The 20,508-nt window shown below is 37.5% G+C and overlaps 1 protein-coding gene across 9 annotated transcripts in view; it reads left to right on the top strand.

Moving 5' to 3' along the window:
- Positions 1-418: 418 nt before the first annotated feature.
- Positions 419-20,508, top strand: part of PSPC1 (paraspeckle component 1) — a 53,157-nt gene continuing 33,067 nt past the window's right edge. For 3 of the 9 annotated variants that reach the window (XR_009728621.1, XR_009728618.1, XM_061374400.1), the window contains exons 1-6: positions 740-1,274; positions 3,142-3,443; positions 6,242-6,337; positions 7,313-7,509; positions 11,007-11,091; positions 12,117-12,225. Coding sequence is in view for 4 of the 9 variants with exons in the window: in XM_061374400.1 (XP_061230384.1) it covers positions 891-1,274; positions 3,142-3,443; positions 6,242-6,337; positions 7,313-7,509; positions 11,007-11,091; positions 12,117-12,225 (1,173 nt within the window). In the remaining 5 variants the exon portion in view is untranslated. Of the gene's footprint in view, positions 1,275-3,141; positions 3,444-6,241; positions 6,338-7,312; positions 7,510-11,006; positions 11,092-12,116; positions 12,226-13,709; positions 13,761-20,508 lie in introns of those variants that run through there. The other 6 variants (XM_061374399.1, XM_061374396.1, XR_009728617.1 and 3 more) reach the window with 6 other exon arrangements.

The following is a 20,508-nucleotide window of genomic DNA, read 5'->3' as shown; positions in this document are numbered from 1 at the left end:
ACGAACTGGGCGTCTAGCAGGCAAGAGAGAAAACATAGTCTTATGCTGCAGATAAGACATGTGGTCCAACATACAAGAAGGGGTGCCCAAGGAAGGAAATGTTTGACTTTGCACCTCTAAGAAGAAAGTAATCACCTTCATAGTGAAAGCTGTTGCCGTGTAAGAAATTGTTCTGTGAGTAGCAGATGTAACAAGGTCTCTCCCCACTCAGCTGTATCTCCATATCTCACTCGGTGAACGATCTCCCCGTTCTGCCTGCAGGTCCTTCCTCCACTCCCGTGCCATTCCGCAGACCTCAGGCCTTCCCCATCCGCCCTCCAGCAGCCGCCTCAGCCGACCAGAACCAGACACTGCACCAGGGACTTGCCACTCGTCAGGTCGCACCGCCTGGGGACGAACTGTGGCAAACCTTGCGGGACCCGAACACTTCCGAGAACTCTAATACAATATAGCTGCGGGAGGGCCAACCACCGACGGAGTCGAGCTACCAGGGTGCAGCAGGGGATCTTCTGGGCGGGTTATCCGCTCAAGCAGTGCAGCTCACTGGTACGCGACAGATAGGCCGATCTCTCCCGGCTTGAAGCAGGGCGGCCTCTATGCCAGAACCGAAGGAGATCACCACCTGACAAACGCCAGACGCCATGGGAACCCACTGCGGCCCCGCGGCCGCACAAAACAACACATGCACACACCCCTCCCCACGCCAGCAGCGAGCCGCGGCAGGGAGAGCAACGCGCACGGCAGTGGGCGGGGCGTGCCTCAGGGACGTTACAACTCGCCGAGGTTGGCGGCGGCGCCATTTTGAACTGGCTGAGGGTCGGGGGCGGTGGTGGCTGGAGGGAGCTCCGCGTTCCCCGAGAAAGCCAGCGAGGAGGGAGCGAGTTCTGAATATGGCAGCGAACAGGAACTTGAAGCAAGTGCGGATCGAGAATAGCTCCCCAGCGGCGCCGCTGGGCATGGTGGGGGGCGGTGGTGGCGGCAGCGGCAACCTGAAGGGATTGCGGGGCCTAGAAACAGAAAGTGAGGCAGCGGCGGCCATGGCGCTAGTGCCGAGCAAAGAAGGTGGAGATGAAGAGCAGGAGGTTGGGTTCACCATCGACATCAAAAGCTTCCTCAAACCTGGTGAGAAGAGCTACACGCAACGCTGCAGGCTTTTCGTGGGGAATCTGCCTACCGATATCACAGAGGAAGATTTCAAGCGCCTCTTCGAACGCTATGGGGAGCCTAGCGAGGTCTTCATCAACAGGGACCGTGGCTTTGGCTTCATTCGCCTGGTGAGGATTCGCGTGAGCCGCTATGGCTTCCCCGTAACCCAGGGGCTGCCTTTGCAAGTGGGAGAATTCTGCCCGTTATTCCCCCTTCCTACACCCCCCAACCACTCCCCGCCTTTCCTTGGCGGACGGCTTTAAAAAAAAAAAAAAGCAAGGGTCCTTCATTTTCTCTCCTTGCTGCTAGAGCCGTTTCCTCGCCTCCTCTTCCTTCTCCCCCTCCCCTATTTGCCTCCGTATATTCAAGCTTGAGGCCTGCATTGCTAGCAGCCTTCCCAGCCCCTCGGGTTCGGGTCCCCACCTCACTGCGTGGTATCCGGCTGGTTTAAGGGCTCCTCCGCCGGTTACCGTTTACGTGCTGCTACGCGGGTATGCACTCCTGCAGCTTCTGCTTCTCCAGTGGATGGAAGACGTGGCTGCGCGATCTGCTTTGGTCTTGTAATACCTGCATAAAGACTTCCCTAATTTAACTGGGAGAACTTAACATACTTTCGAACTAGGGAAAAAAAAATAAAATCCTTCTTAATGCAGAAGCACATTTCAGCCTCTGCAGTTCATTATGAATGTAGGTTTTGTTTATGAAAACAGTCAATTTTAAAGGTTTGTTTCGAAATACCACTGCTCACACATGAAATCAGAACATGTAATCTCAGAATTGCAAAGAAATGAGACCTTGAGTTGTTTGAATTACTTGGTCTAGATAAGATTTTTTTAAGGGTAATAAAATGTTTAATCGCTATGCTCAAGCATGCAAAAAAGGAATCATGTGAAAAGCTTATTTAGTGTGCAAGATCAGTCTTTTTCGTGTCTGCCGTGTCTAGAATGCGCTTACATCATCCTGGGAATAGCTTTAGAGTGCTTTGGGTGTCTACTTAGGATTTTTCTGTATATTTTACTGGTTAGGATATTTTTTCTTCTTGGTCGTCTGAAAGATAAGTGCTTGTGGAGTTTTGCCATACATCTTTTAAACTAAGAATCCCCCATCCTGAAATAGCAATTTTCTGGAGGAAGTGTGATATATTTACATGTCACTACTCACTTCGGATGTAATATAGGGTAGTTACAGCTTCTATATACGCAGCTTTTCCATTGTGTTTAGGGAATATGTTATTTTACAACAGTTTAGTCAGCTGAATTCTGGAGAAAATTGCTAGGATCTAAAGAATAACTTAAATGTAAGGAGTTGCAAGTTCAAGCTACCTACAAATCTCTGAAATGAGAAAAAAGGCAATTACTGATGCAGACTGTGTCTTGGATGTGGGTGCAGAAAACCCATAAATGTGAGAATAATGAATACATGAGCAAAGGAAATTTCATCATTTGTTGAATTTTGAAATTGGACATCCGTTGAGAGTTCATCTCACAGTTGTAATAAGCAAGTGTCATACTTTTGTTATTTAAAAACAAAACAAAAACCCAAACAAAAAACACCTTAGATCCTGTAGTCTGATCTTTGAAAATGTTGTTTCCTACTGTGTAGAGGCAGGGATGCAGAATATCAACATTTGAGTGTGTAAATATGAAAAATCATCAGGCTTTCAACTCTACGGAAAGCCTTTACGGAGCAGCACAAACGTATCCATCATAATGAGAATTTAAGTCTAACACGCTGTTGACAACAATTTGTGCCTATGGTGTGTGTGGGGTTTTTTTGTTCGTTTTTTCTAAAGAATAAATCCCAGGGGCTTTTTTTAACATCAGTGAACAGCGACTCCGCCTTTCTCTTGGTGGGTGGGGGAAGTTGAACGACCCTGATGCTAGTTAAGGAAAAAAAACCCTGCTTTTCAGATGTAGGGGATGGGTCACTGACACAAAAGCCTTATCTGTTTTGTTAGAAAATACTTGATGTATTTTATTTTCAATCTTGAAAAAGGAATCTAGGACACTGGCTGAAATAGCAAAGGCGGAACTTGATGGTACTATTTTGAAGAGCAGACCACTTCGAATTCGATTTGCTACACATGGAGCTGCCCTAACAGTCAAGAATCTGTCACCTGTGGTTTCTAATGAGCTGCTGGAACAAGCATTCTCTCAATTTGGGCCAGTGGAAAGAGCTGTTGTTGTAGTAGATGATCGTGGCAGAGCTACAGGAAAAGGTTTCGTAGAGTTTGCAGCAAAACCTCCAGCGCGAAAAGCTCTAGAAAGATGCAGTGATGGGGCATTCTTGCTAACAACGTAAGTTCACAGGATTTTATTTGAATTTGTGTATTTCTGATGTGAAAGAAAACCATTCATGGCTATCCCCTAGCTCTTAATTTTCAGTTATGAAAGCTGTGAGGTGAAAAATTAAGCTATTTTACATGAATATACCAAATGCGCCTGTTTGGTTTTGTTTTTTTTTTTTTTTGCGGGTGGTGGGTTTGTTTTTTGTTTCTGGTAGGGAAAACCATCTTTTGCTGCTTACTGTTTTTAGGACTTGTAATTACAAGAATCCGATAGCAAAGTTTTCCTTTTCCTTTATGTACAGTATTATTTCTCTGTATACTAGGGCTTTTTCTAGTAAAACTTATTTTCATTGATTGCACTCTTCCTGATCCTAGTAACTAGCTGCTGAACAGCACACTCACTACGTTGCTGATACTTCCTTAAACTCAGGGAGCTGTTCCTGCATTTATTTCTATATCAAAAGTTTTATTTGTGGCTTGAAAGGCAGAAGTACACTGATGTTTTTTTGTTGTTTTCTTTCTTTTTTTTTTTTTGATAAATGAAGACTTAGATTGAAGCCTTAGATTATGCAGGAGTTTATGGCAGTGATGATCTCTGGGAAACTGTATTTCAAGGGCAAGCAAGCTTGCAAATTACAGCACTTTTCTTGCATCTTCTATTTCTGTACATGAGCCAGAGAGAGTTGTTAACTCCTATGCTTTAACACATTCATTTGTGACATTTTTAACTGCTTTCTTAAAGATTGTGTGAAATGGTACACTCAGGATTTTAAAAAGAAAATATTTTCTGATTCTCATTTTGGAAAATAAAGCTTTAGTTTCACAGGATGGAAGCTTGCTGCCATCAAACGAAGCCTTGGGTGGCATGGTTTAGTGTGAGGTGTCCCTGCCCATGGCAGGGGGGTTGGAACTAAGATGATCTTAAGGTCCTTTCCAACCCTAACTATTCTATGATTCTGTGATCAAACTAGGGAACTTTTAGTTCAGCTTCTTTTCTTGCCCTGGCTGTGCTGTTGATCTCTCATCCACTTAGAACTCTTTGATACTTCCATAAGCCACTTGTGCTTGCTGAAACAACAGAAAAGTATTCAGCTGGTTTTGTCGGGTTCATTTTTGTATATAAAGGTGCTTGCTAACACGGGTGCTGTCAGGTCCAGCAGAGGATAGGGCAGGAGAAAATGTTGCCAGGATACCTCAGGTGGGGAAAGTGTCTGAAACTCCTCTTTCTCATGATAACCTCCTAAATCTTCAGTGTGCCACTGAACTGACCTGGTGGCTACATGGTAAATTTAGTCTGAATATGCCTTTGCTCTTATCAGTAGGTGCCAGCAATTTGTTCTTATCCCCTGGGTTTTCTTTGGCATTAGTATTTGTATAGAAGCATGGTGAGCCAAACAAGGGAACTGATCTAGTTGAGAGTTACATGAATGCTATTCTTGGCATGAGAGATGGGGCAGGGAGAAAGAAGCTAGGATATGAAGAATGGTATTCTTCTTTTAACAACTGTATAGATTTCTTGGATTGAAATAACCATCTTAACAGTGGCCTGGGTGAATAAAAAGCGCTTGATCTTTCCCTTGCTTAGGTGGCTGACATGTTCCGGATGGCGCAGTTGCAAAGACAATTAGCATGAATCTGCTGCCATGATACTTTGATGTTTTGCTTCAGAATCTAAAACTACATTTTTAGCTGAAAGCTCTTTGGCTGATCGTAAGAAAATACTTAAATTCTAAATACGGTCTAAAAAATGGTCTAAATATATCAAAGCTAGGCATTGGAAACATTAGAGATTCAAAATTCTTTTTTTACATCATAACTCATTAACACCACAGTTGAGTTGCATTTAAGTAACAACTGCCAGCAATTGCCATGCAGATAAAACATCAGGAAAAACAGTTGCTGACTTGTGTTTTGTGAATCCAGGCTTAATCTTTTAAAACTGCATGCTATTCCCAAAGTTTTCTTTGTCAGGTGTTAATGTTCTAAAAACATACTGATTCTTTTTTTTCTGCAAGAAGATCTTCAAAGTGAAATAAAGGTGTGGAACACAATAAATAAGCACTGGCATTTTGAAAATAGTGTCCTTAGTTCTTACATTAGGTTATAGGCTATGCTCCCAAGACTGATGCAGAGATGTTTTGCACAATTCAGGATCCTTATACTGCTGTCCTTGGCAGTACTGCTAATACTTGCCTCTGATTGCTACAGATAGTAAGAATTCAAGGAAGGTATTTTCATAGATAAATTAAGTTCTGATTTGTGAGAGTATGATTGTTCAAAGAATGGTTTTTGAATAACTTAAGCAGAAATAGTTTGCTCATTATCACTGAAATATTAACGCCAGATTATCAGTCTTGTTTCAGTTGTAGAGTAACTTAAAAATGTAATTTTTAATATTCTGTGGAAATAAGAATAGGTTTTGTTGCTCTCTTCTGGGTTTGTTTGGTGCTTTCCTAACATGATCATGGCCCATGTGTTGCCTCGGTGATGAAAACAAAAAGGTAGTTCCTTCCTAAATATCTTGTAATTGTTTGTAAGTGGTTTTGAGATTTTTAAAAAAATCTTAACTTTTAAGCAAACAGCAAGTAAATTGCAATTTCTAGGCAGAAGAGCTGGTTTTGGGCATAGAAACAATCCTTTTAAAAGATTATTCTTAAAATCAGGATTAATTTAAATTCTGTGATATAAGAGTTTGGAAGCCAAGAATTACAGGTAACATACTAGCTTTCTGAAGTGTTTTCCTAAAAATACTAAAATAACTAACTTCCTCATCTATGATTCAATTATTAAATTGAAAATGTCTTCCAGAACACCTCGACCTGTTGTTGTAGAGCCAATGGAGCAATTTGATGATGAAGATGGGCTCCCAGAGAAGCTAATGCAAAAAACACAACAGTATCACAAGTAAGTTGTGTTTAGCTTTGTTTTATAAAATGTGATTGATGTATTTAACTATCATGGTAAACAGATGCTAATTTCTAGTATTGAGTTTGTGTAGCGGGAATATGTTGTGCTGTTTTGTATCAAATGATTAAATAGGATTTTGCCAGTATTTTCTAATCATTAAGACTTGTTGATTTAACATTCTGTGCATTTACTAAAGTAGATACAATCCTAGCCTACACTGAAATCAGTTGGAGCTTCTCAGCAAAGCAAGAAGTCCTTTATGGATTAGGGCTGTGGTCTTATCCTCCAGAGATTTGTATACACACAAATTGAATAGCTCTGAATAGCCCCTTAGCTGTTTATAGAGTCAGTGGAGCATAAATCCTGGAAGCTTCCACAGTTCAGATAAAACTTTTGAGTATGGTATGAGGAAGTTAGTCTAGATCATTGGGTGACTTAACATCCACCTCGTGATAATTCTTAATACTGAAGTTTGATTAGAGTTTAGAAGTTGTGTTGCTTGAAGCTAAAAAGCTATTTTGGTGAGGCTGTAGAATACCACTTTTAAAAAATGGTTGTCACCGTTCATTGCAATATTAGTGTTAGAATGTGAAATAAAATGTTGACACCTTTTAATAGTTAGAGATCCTGGCTAATACTCTGAGCTGCCTAGTAAGCTTTATGTACATAAATGATTTTATGAATTGACTGGTTTCTTTAGAAAGCCGAACACAGTTAATCTAGTGTTACACCTTAGTATTTTGTGCTGATGCAGACATGAATTTTTACCTTAAAACTGCATAAATTGAACAGATCTTTATTTGGAAAATTCCAGCTGAATTAAACTTTTTCCTGGTTTAGAATGTAGTCATCTGACAGGTTGATTTAAAGTCAGACCTGCACTTGAAGTGATTGTTTATAGATTCTTTGGCTGTTACAGCTGTTGATCTAAATGTGTCCTTCTGTACATTTTAACTGCAAAATTTTTATTAGGGAAAGAGAACAGCCTCCACGTTTTGCTCAGCCTGGAACATTTGAGTTTGAGTATGCTTCACGGTGGAAGGCTCTTGATGAGATGGAAAAGCAACAGCGTGAACAGGTTGACAGGAACATTAGAGAAGCCAAAGAGAAACTAGAGGCAGAAATGGAAGCAGCTAGACATGAGCATCAGCTAATGCTGATGAGGCAAGGTAAAATCAGATATCTACTAGTATTTTGTTTTGTCACAGCTTTTCTTTGTGTAGTATATGGAGCTGTATGTTAAACTTACGTATTTTGTCAGATGGTCTTTTATTAAATGCATTGAACTGAGAAAAAGGAAGTTGTATATCTCCTTGCACATATTCCTTGATGATTTATAGACATGGGTTAGGAAACTGAGTAAGAGGCAATTGTCTAGGTCTATTCTTAAATTTATGTATTGTTAAGTAGTTTAAAGAAACTGAATGGTAGTTTCGCACCTATCAGTAAAATTACATTTTTGGTGTTGCTAGGTAGGACCAAGTACTGTTTATGGGCTATGTGCAGGAAAAAGTAAAATGATAGCTCATACTTCTTTTGGCTCTTCTGTGCATCTCAGGTATAATTTCTGATCTTCTAGTAGCTAATGCTGTTTCTTTTTCCCTTAGAGACCCAGCTGAAAAGTCTGGTGTGTGCATAATATTATATGTATGTAACAACTTAAAATAGCTCACAGTTGCCATGAATTTCAGTCGTTCTTGAAATTTTAAGATCATATATCCCCTCTTTTGTAATTGTTTGGGCATCTTGCCTTCTGCTAGTGTTGTCAGGGAAGAAGTTTTCTAGGAATTGCTTTCAAGCCCTGCCTTTAAGAATGGAGCTGGGTGGAGCTTGTGTTTCTTGGGCAGAGTAACAGGGCAAGTTATCTGCTCTTTTGTTCTTGTTAACCTTCTGCCCAAAGCACATTTTTCCTGAAATGCTGTGGATGTGCAAGCACAGATTTCCAGTTCAAGAAATACAGAACTACTACTTGATTTTTAGTTCCCTCTGTAGGATTGCTAAATTGCAAGACTCGAGCAATAAAGTTTAAATACATTGCAGATGTATCAGGAAGGATCTCAAGGTTTGCTGCATGAATGAAACACTGAAGGTTTGTGGTGTGGAGGGGCTTTTTGTGTGTGTGTGTTTTTTTTTGTGTTTGGTTTTGTTTTTTGTTCTTAATTTAAGGGAGGTCATGACTACCAAAAAAAAAATCTTGCCCCTAAAGTGTTAGATCGTAAGACAGCAATTGGCTTGATAGCCTGAATAGAAGTCCCTTGTCATTATGAAGGATTTGAATTTGTAGTGGATGCTTTTCAAAACCTAAACCCAGGTAACTCATACAAGCTGCCTGCTGCAATTACTTGGTTTTAATGCTTACTCTTAAGAAATGACATTTTTGTTGGTAGTACAACTTCCCCATGTGGGAATGATTTATCATAATTTTTTCTGCTGACTTGAATGTCATGTTGAAAAACTCTCAATGAGCTGGATTAGGGTATTTACTAGGTTGGTGGCATTTAAGAACCTAAATGCTGCGATATAGTGAATGTAAACACAGTCCTTTTAAAATCTCCTTTAAAACATTGTCATAACTGGAGAAGAAATGAAAAGGAGGAATTTCTTTTTTTATGTAGTATTCTTAAATCTATGGCAACTTCAAGTTGTCATGAGGAGAAAGTTAGCCTGGTTTTCTGAAACAGGCATGCTTGCTTTTAGTGTGTTAAAAAAGATCTTATGTAAAGACAAAATATACCGCATAGTAAAATGAAAAACTGTTTTGAAATGCTAAATAGTTATTGCAGCACCTGAAATGGCAACTGTCAAGTTGCTTCTTGGACTATTTTCCAAGCAAAAAATGTTTATTGGCTTGCATGTTAAGGATAGTTATATCTTACAGGTGGTGAATATGGATGTTAATGTGATAGAACAAAAATGCCTATAATACACAGTAAAGGCCCCCTCCCTTTGTATTTGACACATTTAAAATTTTGGTCATAAGTTTGATACTGGAAAAGATGCCTCAGTGCTGAAAATACAGGTTGGGTAAATGTAGTGGTAGAGAGAAAGTAAGAGATCCTGTGCCACTCTATTAATCCAAGAAAAAGGGAGAGCTGCATGAATGTGAAAGTACAAAGAACCAGAAATGAAATGTTTTTTTTTCCCTGAAGGGACAAAATTGAGCATAGATTGGGTCAGTTTTTGGTCTCAGTGATACCCTGAGACAACCTAAAGGTTAATTTTAAAAGAGCATAGTGCACTTATACTCTGAAATAATCTAAAGATTACTTAAAAACAAACAAAACCACCACCACCAAAAAAAAACCAACAAAAAACCCCAAAACAAACAACCCAAACAAAAACCACAAAACCAAAAAATCCCACAAACCCACACAATCACCGAAACAAACGTGCTTGTGGCGCTTGTGTCAGGATAACAGTGGCGAAGCCTTCTTAGGCAAGCACAGTTAGAATGAAGCTGCCCTTGGACTTTGTGATTCAAATTAATCTCCAATGTAATCATATTCTGTTGAAGTGTGAAATGCATTAATTTTGCAGAAGAGATTGGAAAAAAAAGCCTGCAAAATGTGCTTGAGGAAGGACTTCTAATGGCACGAAGAGTGCTGTGAGAGTAAAAATCTGATAGTCCTCATTAGTAGAAAAGAAAACAAATCCATGTCATTTTGATGAAATGTACTGGTCATTGTAGTTGTTTTGGGTATTAAAGTAAAAAGCTAAGTTATAATATGTAAGTAATAATACATGCTGGTGGAAGTTTGAGGAAAGCAATCTGAATAGCTATAAAATGATGGTTTAATTAATACAGTGAAGAAATGCATGGAGAAATGCGTGAATAATTCAATTGAATAAAGGCATAAAATAGGTGGTATAGGTGAATGTTTCTCTTGGTGTCTATAAATAAAGTTATGTGGCCTATATCCTATGAAATAGAAAAGGCAAGCACCTGCTTTCTAACAAAAGGTACAATTAATATTCATTGAATAAAACACATATTTCCAGGTTGAAATCAGTAATGTGACTGGGCAGAAACCAGTACAGAAAAAGTAATGACTATTAATTGCACCCTGTTTTATATGTGTATTTTAAGTGTTTTTGAATTTTGAGGAGGATACAGCTGTTCCTTTCTGATAGTGTTAAAAGATTAGTCCTTTATAAATTGCTCTCAGCAGTCATGCAAAGCTTGTATTACATGCACCTGAAGTCCATATAATTTCTTTCTGATGCATGTCATACAGTGGTCTACAGTAGGTAGTGGAGAGTGTAAGCCCATATATATTTACTAGTTTTCTTGTTAGTGTGACTTTAGTGGTACACAGCATTGTGAGAAAATTGATTCCTTGCTCTAGATGTGAAACCAGGATGCGATTAAGAGATTTAAAGTTTTTTCTCCTTTTCTTTGTTTGAGGACTTCAGATTTCTGTTTCTGCAACCTGTTTTGTAGGCTTTGCCAGTCCTGTACCTTTTTGTGTTTGTGAGCTATGCATGCAGTGTGGTTTTTTCATGTACTACTAGACTTAGCTTTATGGGAAGAAGCTAGTTGAATGTCTTGAGAAATTGCTTTAAAATGGAATGTTAGAACTGGAATCCAACAGTATTAGCAATTTTTATGTTTTGCCACATTGTTTATTGGTAGCTTTTATCTTTATTGCGTTTTTAATCATGTTAGATCTTATGCGACGTCAAGAAGAATTGAGGCGTTTGGAAGAACTTCGAAATCAAGAACTTCAAAAACGCAAGCAGATCCAATTGAGGTATTTTCTCTTCTACTGTGCAAAGGTGTGGGATGCAGCTGCTGTAGGCTTGCATGAATTTAGATCCTCTAGCTTGTAGAGCCTGCTTTTGATGTCAGATAAAAATGTTTCTCCTGCTAAAAAGCTACTTTTGGAAAGCATAGTACGTGATGATTCTTTCAATATTCTTGAAAAGTGATCACTTTGACTAATATAAAAGAATGGTTTCAAGTATTTCTGAAGTTTTAAATTTATTTTCAGCTCTACTAGTTCTGTTGTAAATTTTTGAGCTTTATAAATAGTGGTGAAATAATGCGTTTGTTTTTTTATTGCTTGTTTATTTGGTGTGGGGTTGTTTTTTTTTTTGTTCCATCGTGTTTACTTTAACCTTGTGATTGAATCATAGCTATAATAGATAAAAACATGCTTCTGAGATTTATGAGCATGTGGAATAACAGCACTGCAAATTTAAAGTCTGTAATGAGACAGACTTTGGGGTATTTTCACTTGGTATTATGGTATATTAAGGGAACATAACATTCTGGTACGTTGCAAACAATTTTTTCTTCAAGATCTGTTCATACAAATACTTGCTTTCATGCCTCTGCTAAAGTTAAAGAAAATAGGCATAGTATCATCGTGTTGATGGAGTTTACATTTTTTACATTAAATATCACAAGAAATGTAGATGAGAAAAAAGACAAAGCACAAACACCTCTTGAGTTAAAAATATGTTTTTGGCAGTACTGAAATGTTTTAATCCATAGGTATTTGTTATAGACTGGAATATTTTAACCTGCCATCCAGTATGTTGCCAGAACAACAGGTATAGAATGTACTGGTATTTGCTGATATTCCAGTTAAAAAAGATAAAACACTTCAATAGTATTCAAACTCATCAGGTGGAGTAGGCTAGTGCCTTACACTGTCTTAAAAAAATAAATGTCCAGTTTTGTTTATATGGTCGATGTTAACCTCCTGAGGCTGAGTACAAACCTGAAGAGGTCAAGAGTCTAAGTTGACATAGTTTTTAAAAACTCTTCTAGACATGAGGAAGAACATCGACGTCGTGAAGAAGAGATGATGCGGCAGAGAGAACAGGAGGAATTACGACGACAGCAGGAGGGAGGATTCAAACCAAATTTCATGGACAATGTAAGTAAAGTTCTGTGGCAAGAGTGTGAATTGTTAAAAGAATTTTTAAAACTTGTCAGATTTTTATGTAGTAGCTGTTGAGTTGCCACCTTCTTGTTTACTTTTTTCCTTCAGTATTCCCTTGTTCTCCTGAGTGAAGTGCTACAAATTTAGTAATTATCTTTCCTACAAGCTGTTATTTTTCCTACAAGCTGGTGATATAACACTTCTTCACTAGGGTTCACATAATAAATTCCCTTTTTTATTTGAGAAAATAATTTTTCCAGTGAAGCACATAATTTTTCTAGATGGGAAGTCATGGGAGTAAATGATGTTTCTGTGAAGACATGCCCTACTTTGACTAAAGGTTTAAATTTTAAACCAGTTCAGGCTGTTAAGCATAAACCAAAACAAGTAATTCACACAAGCTTAATTTAAGAATAGTGTACTTCAGAAACAAAATGGGCAGTGTTAACTTCGTATGGAGCCTAAAATCAGTGTCTCCTAAGATTCTACTCTAAAATTGGATGAGTAAAACCTCAAAATCTTTACTAAAGGAGACCAAAAGACTAGAAATGTGGAGGAAAAAAAAACCACAAAAATTGCCCTCTGCTATAATTTCTACATTATTTTTATTAGTATTCTAGGTGTGTTCTGCTTCTGAAGACTCACCTCGCAGAACTAGTGAAGTCTTGGTGTCAGAGGAGTCAGCTTCTAAATTTTCATGATCTCTTTTGGTCAAGGGTATGATTTTTTTAATCACACCCACCCAACCCGCCCCCCTCCAACTAAAGCAGTTAAATGAACACAGACTGTATGGTCAATGCTTTAGTTTCATATGAGAAGAATATCTTTTACTGTTACAGCTATTCTTAGTGAGGAAGCAATAAGTCATCCATGCAGTGTTCTCTTATAACAGAGAACATTGTAGTCTGCAGGAGGCAGTTTTGCTCCCTTTCACAGGTACAGCTTGGTACATAAAAATAAACTGTTGGTTTCTCAGCTACTTTCTAATTTTGTGTTTTGAGGAAGAAATACCTTCTTTAAATTCTATACCACAACATTTTTTGTAGAGTTGAGATTATTTTCTGAGACAACCTAAGAGAAGTTAAAAAATAAGAGATTTCCTGTTCTCAGCAGGACATCTCCTCCCTGTCCCCTTATCCTCTCCCCTTAGTGTTCTTAGTAAAGGTGAGGGAGAGGAAGCAAAATTGTTCCTTTGACATTACTAACAGCTATCAGTTGATTTTCCTGAAAACAATCTATCATTTATTTCCGTATGTGCTCACACTGTAAAAGAAAACTGCTTTCAATATGTCTTTTCTTTGGTGTGATGAAGATCAAGATTCGTCATGTCCTTCAGTGTGTTCCTACATTATTTTTAAACGTACTCAGTGAATTAGCATGTAACAGTTGTCTGATGTAACTTAGAAATAGCACTTAAGTGGTTGTGGTTTCTCTAGTACCAAATATGAAATTTCATTTGCTGTAATATCTTCACGTAGCATCTTTTGGGGTGGCCTGACTTTGTGACACTATAAGCTACCTGTCTGAAATCTTCTGTGGTTGATCTGTGAGACTCCATGCTACTTGCTACACAGAGAGCTGCGTAAGGGGGAAGTGAGGGAACAAACCCACAGGCTTGAGATGGCAGTAGCTCCCTCAGATGCTGTTGCTGTTAGGAGATGATGGCCTCTATTGTGCAGCTTTTGGTGCTGGGGAAAGCTAGAAAATGTTGGCCACAGCAGTCTACTGGCTTTCTTCTTGCAGCTGCCTGGAGGTAATGTTACTTAGCTTCTGCGCTTGAATTACTTGCCACAGTTGGCCATCCTTGTGCTTATGTGCATCTCTGAATGCCAAACTGAATAGAAACTTGGTGGTGCTAGACATGGCAAAAATTCCGTTTAAGAAGGGAAGAGGAATGGTTCAAATGGAAAGCACTTCAAACAATATGTATAATTTTTGTGACTTATGTGGTGAAATTCTTTTTGGGAAGGGTGAAGGTGGAAGAATGTTTTGAGAGAATGTAGCTTTCTGTCCTGGGTTTACATTACTGGAATTGTGTGTTAATCTGGAACTAATGATTACACTGCAAAAATACATAGATGTAGCTCTGCAGTGCCAACCCGACCAAAATTGTTACAAGTTATATAAGGAAATACGGTACAGGTGTTTTTTAATGTCATGTGAAGTTGAAGTGTCATATACAGTGATTTAAAACTGAAAGTTTCCTCTAGTCCTCAGACTAGTCCTTGGTGTTCTGGTATTGTGTTGACTCGAATTTTACTTCTCACGTCCTTTGAACTTCCAAAGGGGAAGAATTGAAAACAAAATTGGAACTGATGTATTTACTTTCTTTAGCAACTGTTTCTAATAAGGTCAACTATGTAACTCCAAACATGGCTTATCAATTTTATAGGTGTTTATTATAATTATATTTAATTGTATAGTGTGAATGGGAGTTGAGAAAGGCTTTGCATTTTGCAGCAGAGGATTATAAACCACTTCTGGAGACTGCAAAAGGAAACATCAGTTATTTTTTCAATTTAGTAGAATTTCTTATACAACTATTATTTTTAATTTGTTCTCACTAATACTTGTTTACTGTGAATAGACTATCTGTAATTGCTCTAGTCTCAGATTACCATTGTACATACACTGAAAAATTCTATGTTTTAAGTGTTCAAAAGTTGCTTCTTGGTGAAAATTGCTTTTTTTTCTGATACTGGTGGATAGTTTTTACTATTTCAGGCCTTGATAAACTGTTACATAATCCTTGTAACATATGAAAGTCTTCTGGCAACCATATATTTAGAAGGAAAATAATAATTGTTTCTAATCCTTGTTTTTGTTTCTTAAAAGCTTTGAAAACTAAGCTTCCTTCACTTATCCCTTTTTACTGTTCAGTTTAAAAGAAGGACATAAATGGTAAGTGCAGCAACAACCAACTGGAACTTCTCATATAAGGCTGAAGGGCTTTCCTGTTTAAATTTTCTGTCTGTATCTTTTCTTGTTAAGCTTTGATTTTTCAGTATAACTACTTCTGAAAAACATATTGCAATAATTTCATGCAGTTACCATTTACTTGGTTTAGTTACAGTTGTTAATGTTTTCTGTGTGGGGGTTTCTTTTCCTGAAGCATACTTGTTCATGGTGATCTTGTACCTTAAAAATTTGATTTCATTGATTACTAATCTGATGGGCAGCCCAGTGATACCTGAGCAGTTTATTAATCTAGTTGTGTGGTCTCTAGTACATAAGTTACTCATAAATGCTTTCATATGGGCTAGGGTTTTTCCCTTGCTTTGTGAAAGTCAGTTGAAATCTGCTGTTACAGCTCAATGTATATACTGATTTCACAGTGGCTTAACTAGGAAACTTATTTTCCTACAATGTTTTGCTGATTTTTATTTTGCATGCATACTTGCTGAAAGAGGAGCTTGCTAATGGAGAGTGGAAGCAGTATTTTACTTTTAAGCAGCTTGAATACTAAAAAAATACTTCTGAGTGCTAGTAATACGTTAGTAATTCAAACTGTGCAGTGGTTACTATCCAGTTGTGAATGGCTTATGTAGGTTTACATTGTTAGATCTTGATCAGAGCCTTTTTACCACATAATTCCAGCTTCAGGAAAGACTTTTATGCACCTGTATTTTAGTCATCTATTCACTTTTATTCACATACTTTATTATGTCACCAGCTTAAAAGGGTGAAAAGAGAGTGATTTGGATTTAGTTTATTAAAATAGTTTTCATGTATTCATAATGGTTTTCATTACAAAAATGTGTGAGTTGCAGTCTTAGTTTTATGGTTCACAGATTCAATTCTGTAGTAACACTGAAAATAGTGTCAGGTGGATATTTTACTTAATGAAACAATAGCTGTGATACTGGCCTGTAGCTTACAGCTCTTCTTACTGATGGTATAAAGAGGGAGTTGAGATCTTTGGATATCCTTGTCCTCTTACCTCCCAGGGAACCCCTCCTTTTCAAGTGTAATTCGCATATATATGTAAGGAACTGTTCCTCGTGAGTTCATCCATTTCAGCTTCTGAATGCTTAATGTTCTTTCATGTTCGACTTTGTGAAGTACTTAACTTTTCTATCTCCTAATCTTTTAAAGAACTGTTTCTAGGTGTTGTTCTGGTTTCCTTTAGTTTTTCTTACACAGAAGCACTGCTGCTGAAGTATCACTTACTTGTGGAAGTATCAGCATAGTGACAGCCACAAAAGCAGTGGAAATTTCCTCAATAGCAGAGATTGCAGTTTACTTGGATCAAAAGCTATAAGACAGATGAGAACAAGGGACTAAAACAGCACATCCCAAAAAACATCGATGTTCATAACTTCAGGAATGCCAGAAAATTCATGTGGGGTGGAGTTTTTCCTCCCCCAAACACCAAAACAAAACTAAAAACCCTAGGTATGTTTATTCTGTCTTCTAAGAGTTTTGTCCTTTGGAACACCTCATAAATTTAGCTTCCCATTTCTTTATTTATATGGAGCTTACTGAGTCATACCTTGTTCCTCACCTCTGCATTTGCTTGCAAGCTAAGTAATAGATGTTTTTGAAACAAGACTATCGGATTTCTGTGGACTTACGTAATTTAGGAATAGTTTTTTGCGCTTGGCTTTTAAGTGACTGGATTTTTTTTTTTTTGTTCTGTTTTGTTTTCTTGTTCCATGATGCTCACTAGCCCTTGTTCTGTAAGAAGTTTGACTTCTCACTGAATGCAGAATACCTTATTCAAAACTAAACTAATCTAAGGCAGATTTTCAATAATAAATTAATAAACATTTCCAAGGATTTTTTTCAAATTTGGTCTGTTTTCTACTACGAATAAAAGTATTTTAACTTGACAGCCTAGCCAGTGTAGTATGTGATGAAGCTGATGGGGGTGAAATTTTTTGAGGTTGTATGAATAAAGTCTCTGTTGCTTAACAAACTGCTATAAAGCTAAGCTGCTTTATTAAAGCTCTTCTACAGAGCTTGGATAGGAGAGGAATTATCTCTTTATTGCAATCCAGCATACATACACATGGAAGTAGTTAATGTTTGACACTTTAAAAGTCTTTTAAGGTAAAGCTAGCTTGCAGAAAGGCAGAGCGTTAAATGTAGAACTAAAAAAGAAAAATAACCCACAAAACCCACCTGACAGAATGTTCCTGCTTTCTTGGCAGTGGTTTTACTTCAGTGATCAAGTTTCTTCCCATGCATAAAGCAACATAGACTAAGCCTTTGAGCAAGCAGTTTATAAATACACAGTTTGTGGCTTTCTGGGTGGTCTTAGTTAGGCAGTAGCACTAATATTTTTAATTTTTGCAGGGTTGCAGTGGTCTTTATCAGTAGCCACATACTTAAATCTTGCACTTCTTGTGCTCCTCAGTGTTTTAGATACTATATTTTGTGCTTTAGGCAAGAATAACAATTCCTTAACAGGCGTTAGAATATTCACGTTGTATTTTCAGAAACTGAATTAATTATTTTTAGCCTTTAATTACATTGCCGTTTACAAAAACCATTATAAATGTCATATCTGCTTTTAGTACGAAAAGACATTGCATAAAAATCAGTGCAGAACTTATGCCATCTTTTTGTAGCATGTTATGTGTTTGTATATGTAAACCAAAACTTTGTGGAATAAGATATTTTTGCATTGTAAATATTTATTTTGTGACAATTTTAGGATTATGTTTTTATATGTATCAAGGATGCTACTTCGGGTAATTTTTCAGTAACGGAACAAATAGTCATTATAATGTTACATTTAATTTCTGACTTTTATTTTGATATGTGTGAACTGTAAATATTTAGGGTAATGTGATGTTTTTCTTATGTTACAGATTTTTAGGAGATTTAAGTATTTTACTCTGCCATCATCTTCTAAATTTTTGCACAATGTACTTTAGTACATGCTAATATTTCATGTGAACTTGCAAACATAACAAGTGACTATTCATAAGTAATTTTTGTCCCTTACTGTGCTGTCAGACATGCATAAATCTCCAGTACGAATTTAGGTGTTGTGCTACTGCTTGTAAGCATTCCCACATTTATTCTCTTCTGCAGTAATTAATAAGGATTTTTTTGTCTGTGTTCCTTGCATTATCTGTTTATTTGATAACTTAATTTTTTTCCAGTAAGACTGATAAGAAGGCAAAAGCACTTTTCAGATGCTTCATATGCAAGGGCAAAATGACATCGGTTTTTGTCTTAGTGTTTCAGGAGGCCTCAGACCTAGCAGATGCAGTTTTTGTTCAAGTATTAATGGAAAAACAAAATGGTGTGCTTCTCTATACAATACTCTGCATACTTAGCTTCTCCCCTTTCATGGGTTTAACAGGTAGTAATGAAAAAGTCTATTAAAGAGCAGGTTTAACAAGTCTACATTTCATATTTTTAATACAATTTCTGAAAATTGTTACTGCTCACAAGTTAAAATATCTGCTTACCTAACCTAAGTTTCTCAAATACTGAGTTCTTCTGTTTTTTATCTTCTGACAAGTAAGAATGAGGCTTTTATAAATAATTTAGAAAAATCCTTTGCTAATGTGTTTGATAAATGCCCTACATATTTTGAAGAAGCTAAAATTGATGTTTGCCTTAATAATTTTCGTTTTTTCTTCCTCAGCTACTGGAGTTAAAGTTTGACTTGAAGTTTGTACACCTATTTACCCAGGCTAAGAAGAAACTTTCAGTTTCAGTTGTCTGCTTGGTGCCTATTTTGAACTCACCCACCTGTCTAAATCCTGAGATCCTGGTGGCATTGAGACTTGCAATAAGTTCCGCCTCTTAGAAGAGCTTGTATTTATTTAAAGGGTCTGTGTTTAAAGCAAGAGTAAAACACTGCAGCAGCAGTAAGTGTAGATTTCTGTAGCAACAGTATGCTTTAATGTGAGAAAATCTGTTAATGGATTTGTTGCTTAATGTGGGGAAAGCTTATTTATGGATCTGGTTTGTCTCTCAAGAGGCAGTGCCTTCTGAGTAGCTTTTTTCTTGGTGTGAGCAGTAAGCCTTTGACCTTTTGCTTCAGTAGCTCTCATGGACCCCTCTGGGCAATTTCTTCCAGGGTTTCACCACCCTTACTGTAAAAAAGTTCTTCCTTATATCTAGTCTGAATCATCCCTCTTTTAGTTTAAAGCCACTACCTCTTGTCCTATCACAAGAGGCCCTACTAAAAGTCTGTTCCTACTTTTTTCCTACAGTGGCTAGTGGCTCGCTGATTTCGGCTAAGTATTGTATAGGGTGAAAGAGTATTTCTGTTAGTTTGGTTTTTGTATGTGACGCGAAACACACTGCTTCTGCTAGTGTTGCTGAATGCAGTTTTATTTATACACTTGTGACAGGTTAGCCGGTAAGTGTCTCTTCTAAATCTGTTAGTACAGAAGATGTGACAGTGTAATATCAAAATTAGGTTCTTCAGGCTTTGTTTCTTTTCTGTATATAGTGCTGATTTTATAATAATTTCAAAATTTTATTTACTGATGGAGTGTTTGTGTTTATTTCCTTCCTCCCGCATCCCACTGCCCTTTCTGAATTATTAAACTCTTGTTTGTTTATATGGTAGCTTATATGTTCTTTAGGTAAGAACCAGCTATTCTTGTTTGTCCCTATTCATTGTGATGCCCAGTGTGTCCCTAACATGATTCTGACTTTTGGTTCTATAGTATGTTAAAACAGTAGGTTTTTTTTTTTAGTTATCTTTTGATGAAAGCAGGTGCTGTAGCTTAAGAGTTACTGTGGGTAGACTTGGGTCAGGGGATTTAACTAGAAAACAATCTTTTTTAATCCTTTTGGATTTGTTCAGATTACCAGTTTCTTAAATTTTGGATTAGAATACTAGATGCCTGGTACAATGTATATTGTTTTCCTTAGCCAGAAGTCTTATTTTAAATGATCAGCATCTTCATTCAAGTCTGCCTCATCTTGCTCCAGTTTTACAGTAAATGACCTCCAGGTTGTATAACAGTACTAGCTGTAAAATTACGGAGCTGGCTACATGCCAGGAGCCTTCATTGATATCTCCTTGTTAGTTTTGTATACTTAAGTGCAGTGTATGTGGGCAGGTCAGAACTTTGTTGGGGAAATGTTAAACACTGAACTATTCTGATCGTAAGCAATATTCATAACATGTATGAAAGAATGTGTTTGTTAGATGTTTTTCCTACAGAACTTCTTTGTAGCAATGAAAAACTTTGGCTTTCAGCTTCCTTTTGTCAAATACTTGCATATTCTACTTATTTGGCAATTCAGGTCACTTACGGAATAGCAACTGTGGACTTCCGTTGTTGTTACAATTTAGCA

This window comes from Neopsephotus bourkii, unplaced genomic scaffold (genome assembly GCF_033783945.1).
Source record: "Neopsephotus bourkii isolate Nb327-2 ecotype Australia unplaced genomic scaffold, CSIRO-AGI_Nbou_v1 NB_1638, whole genome shotgun sequence".
In the NCBI taxonomy this organism is placed as follows: domain Eukaryota; kingdom Metazoa; phylum Chordata; class Aves; order Psittaciformes; family Psittacidae; genus Neopsephotus; species Neopsephotus bourkii.
Note: the sequence above shows the minus strand (reverse complement) of the source record. Positions and strands in the feature narration are given on the sequence as shown.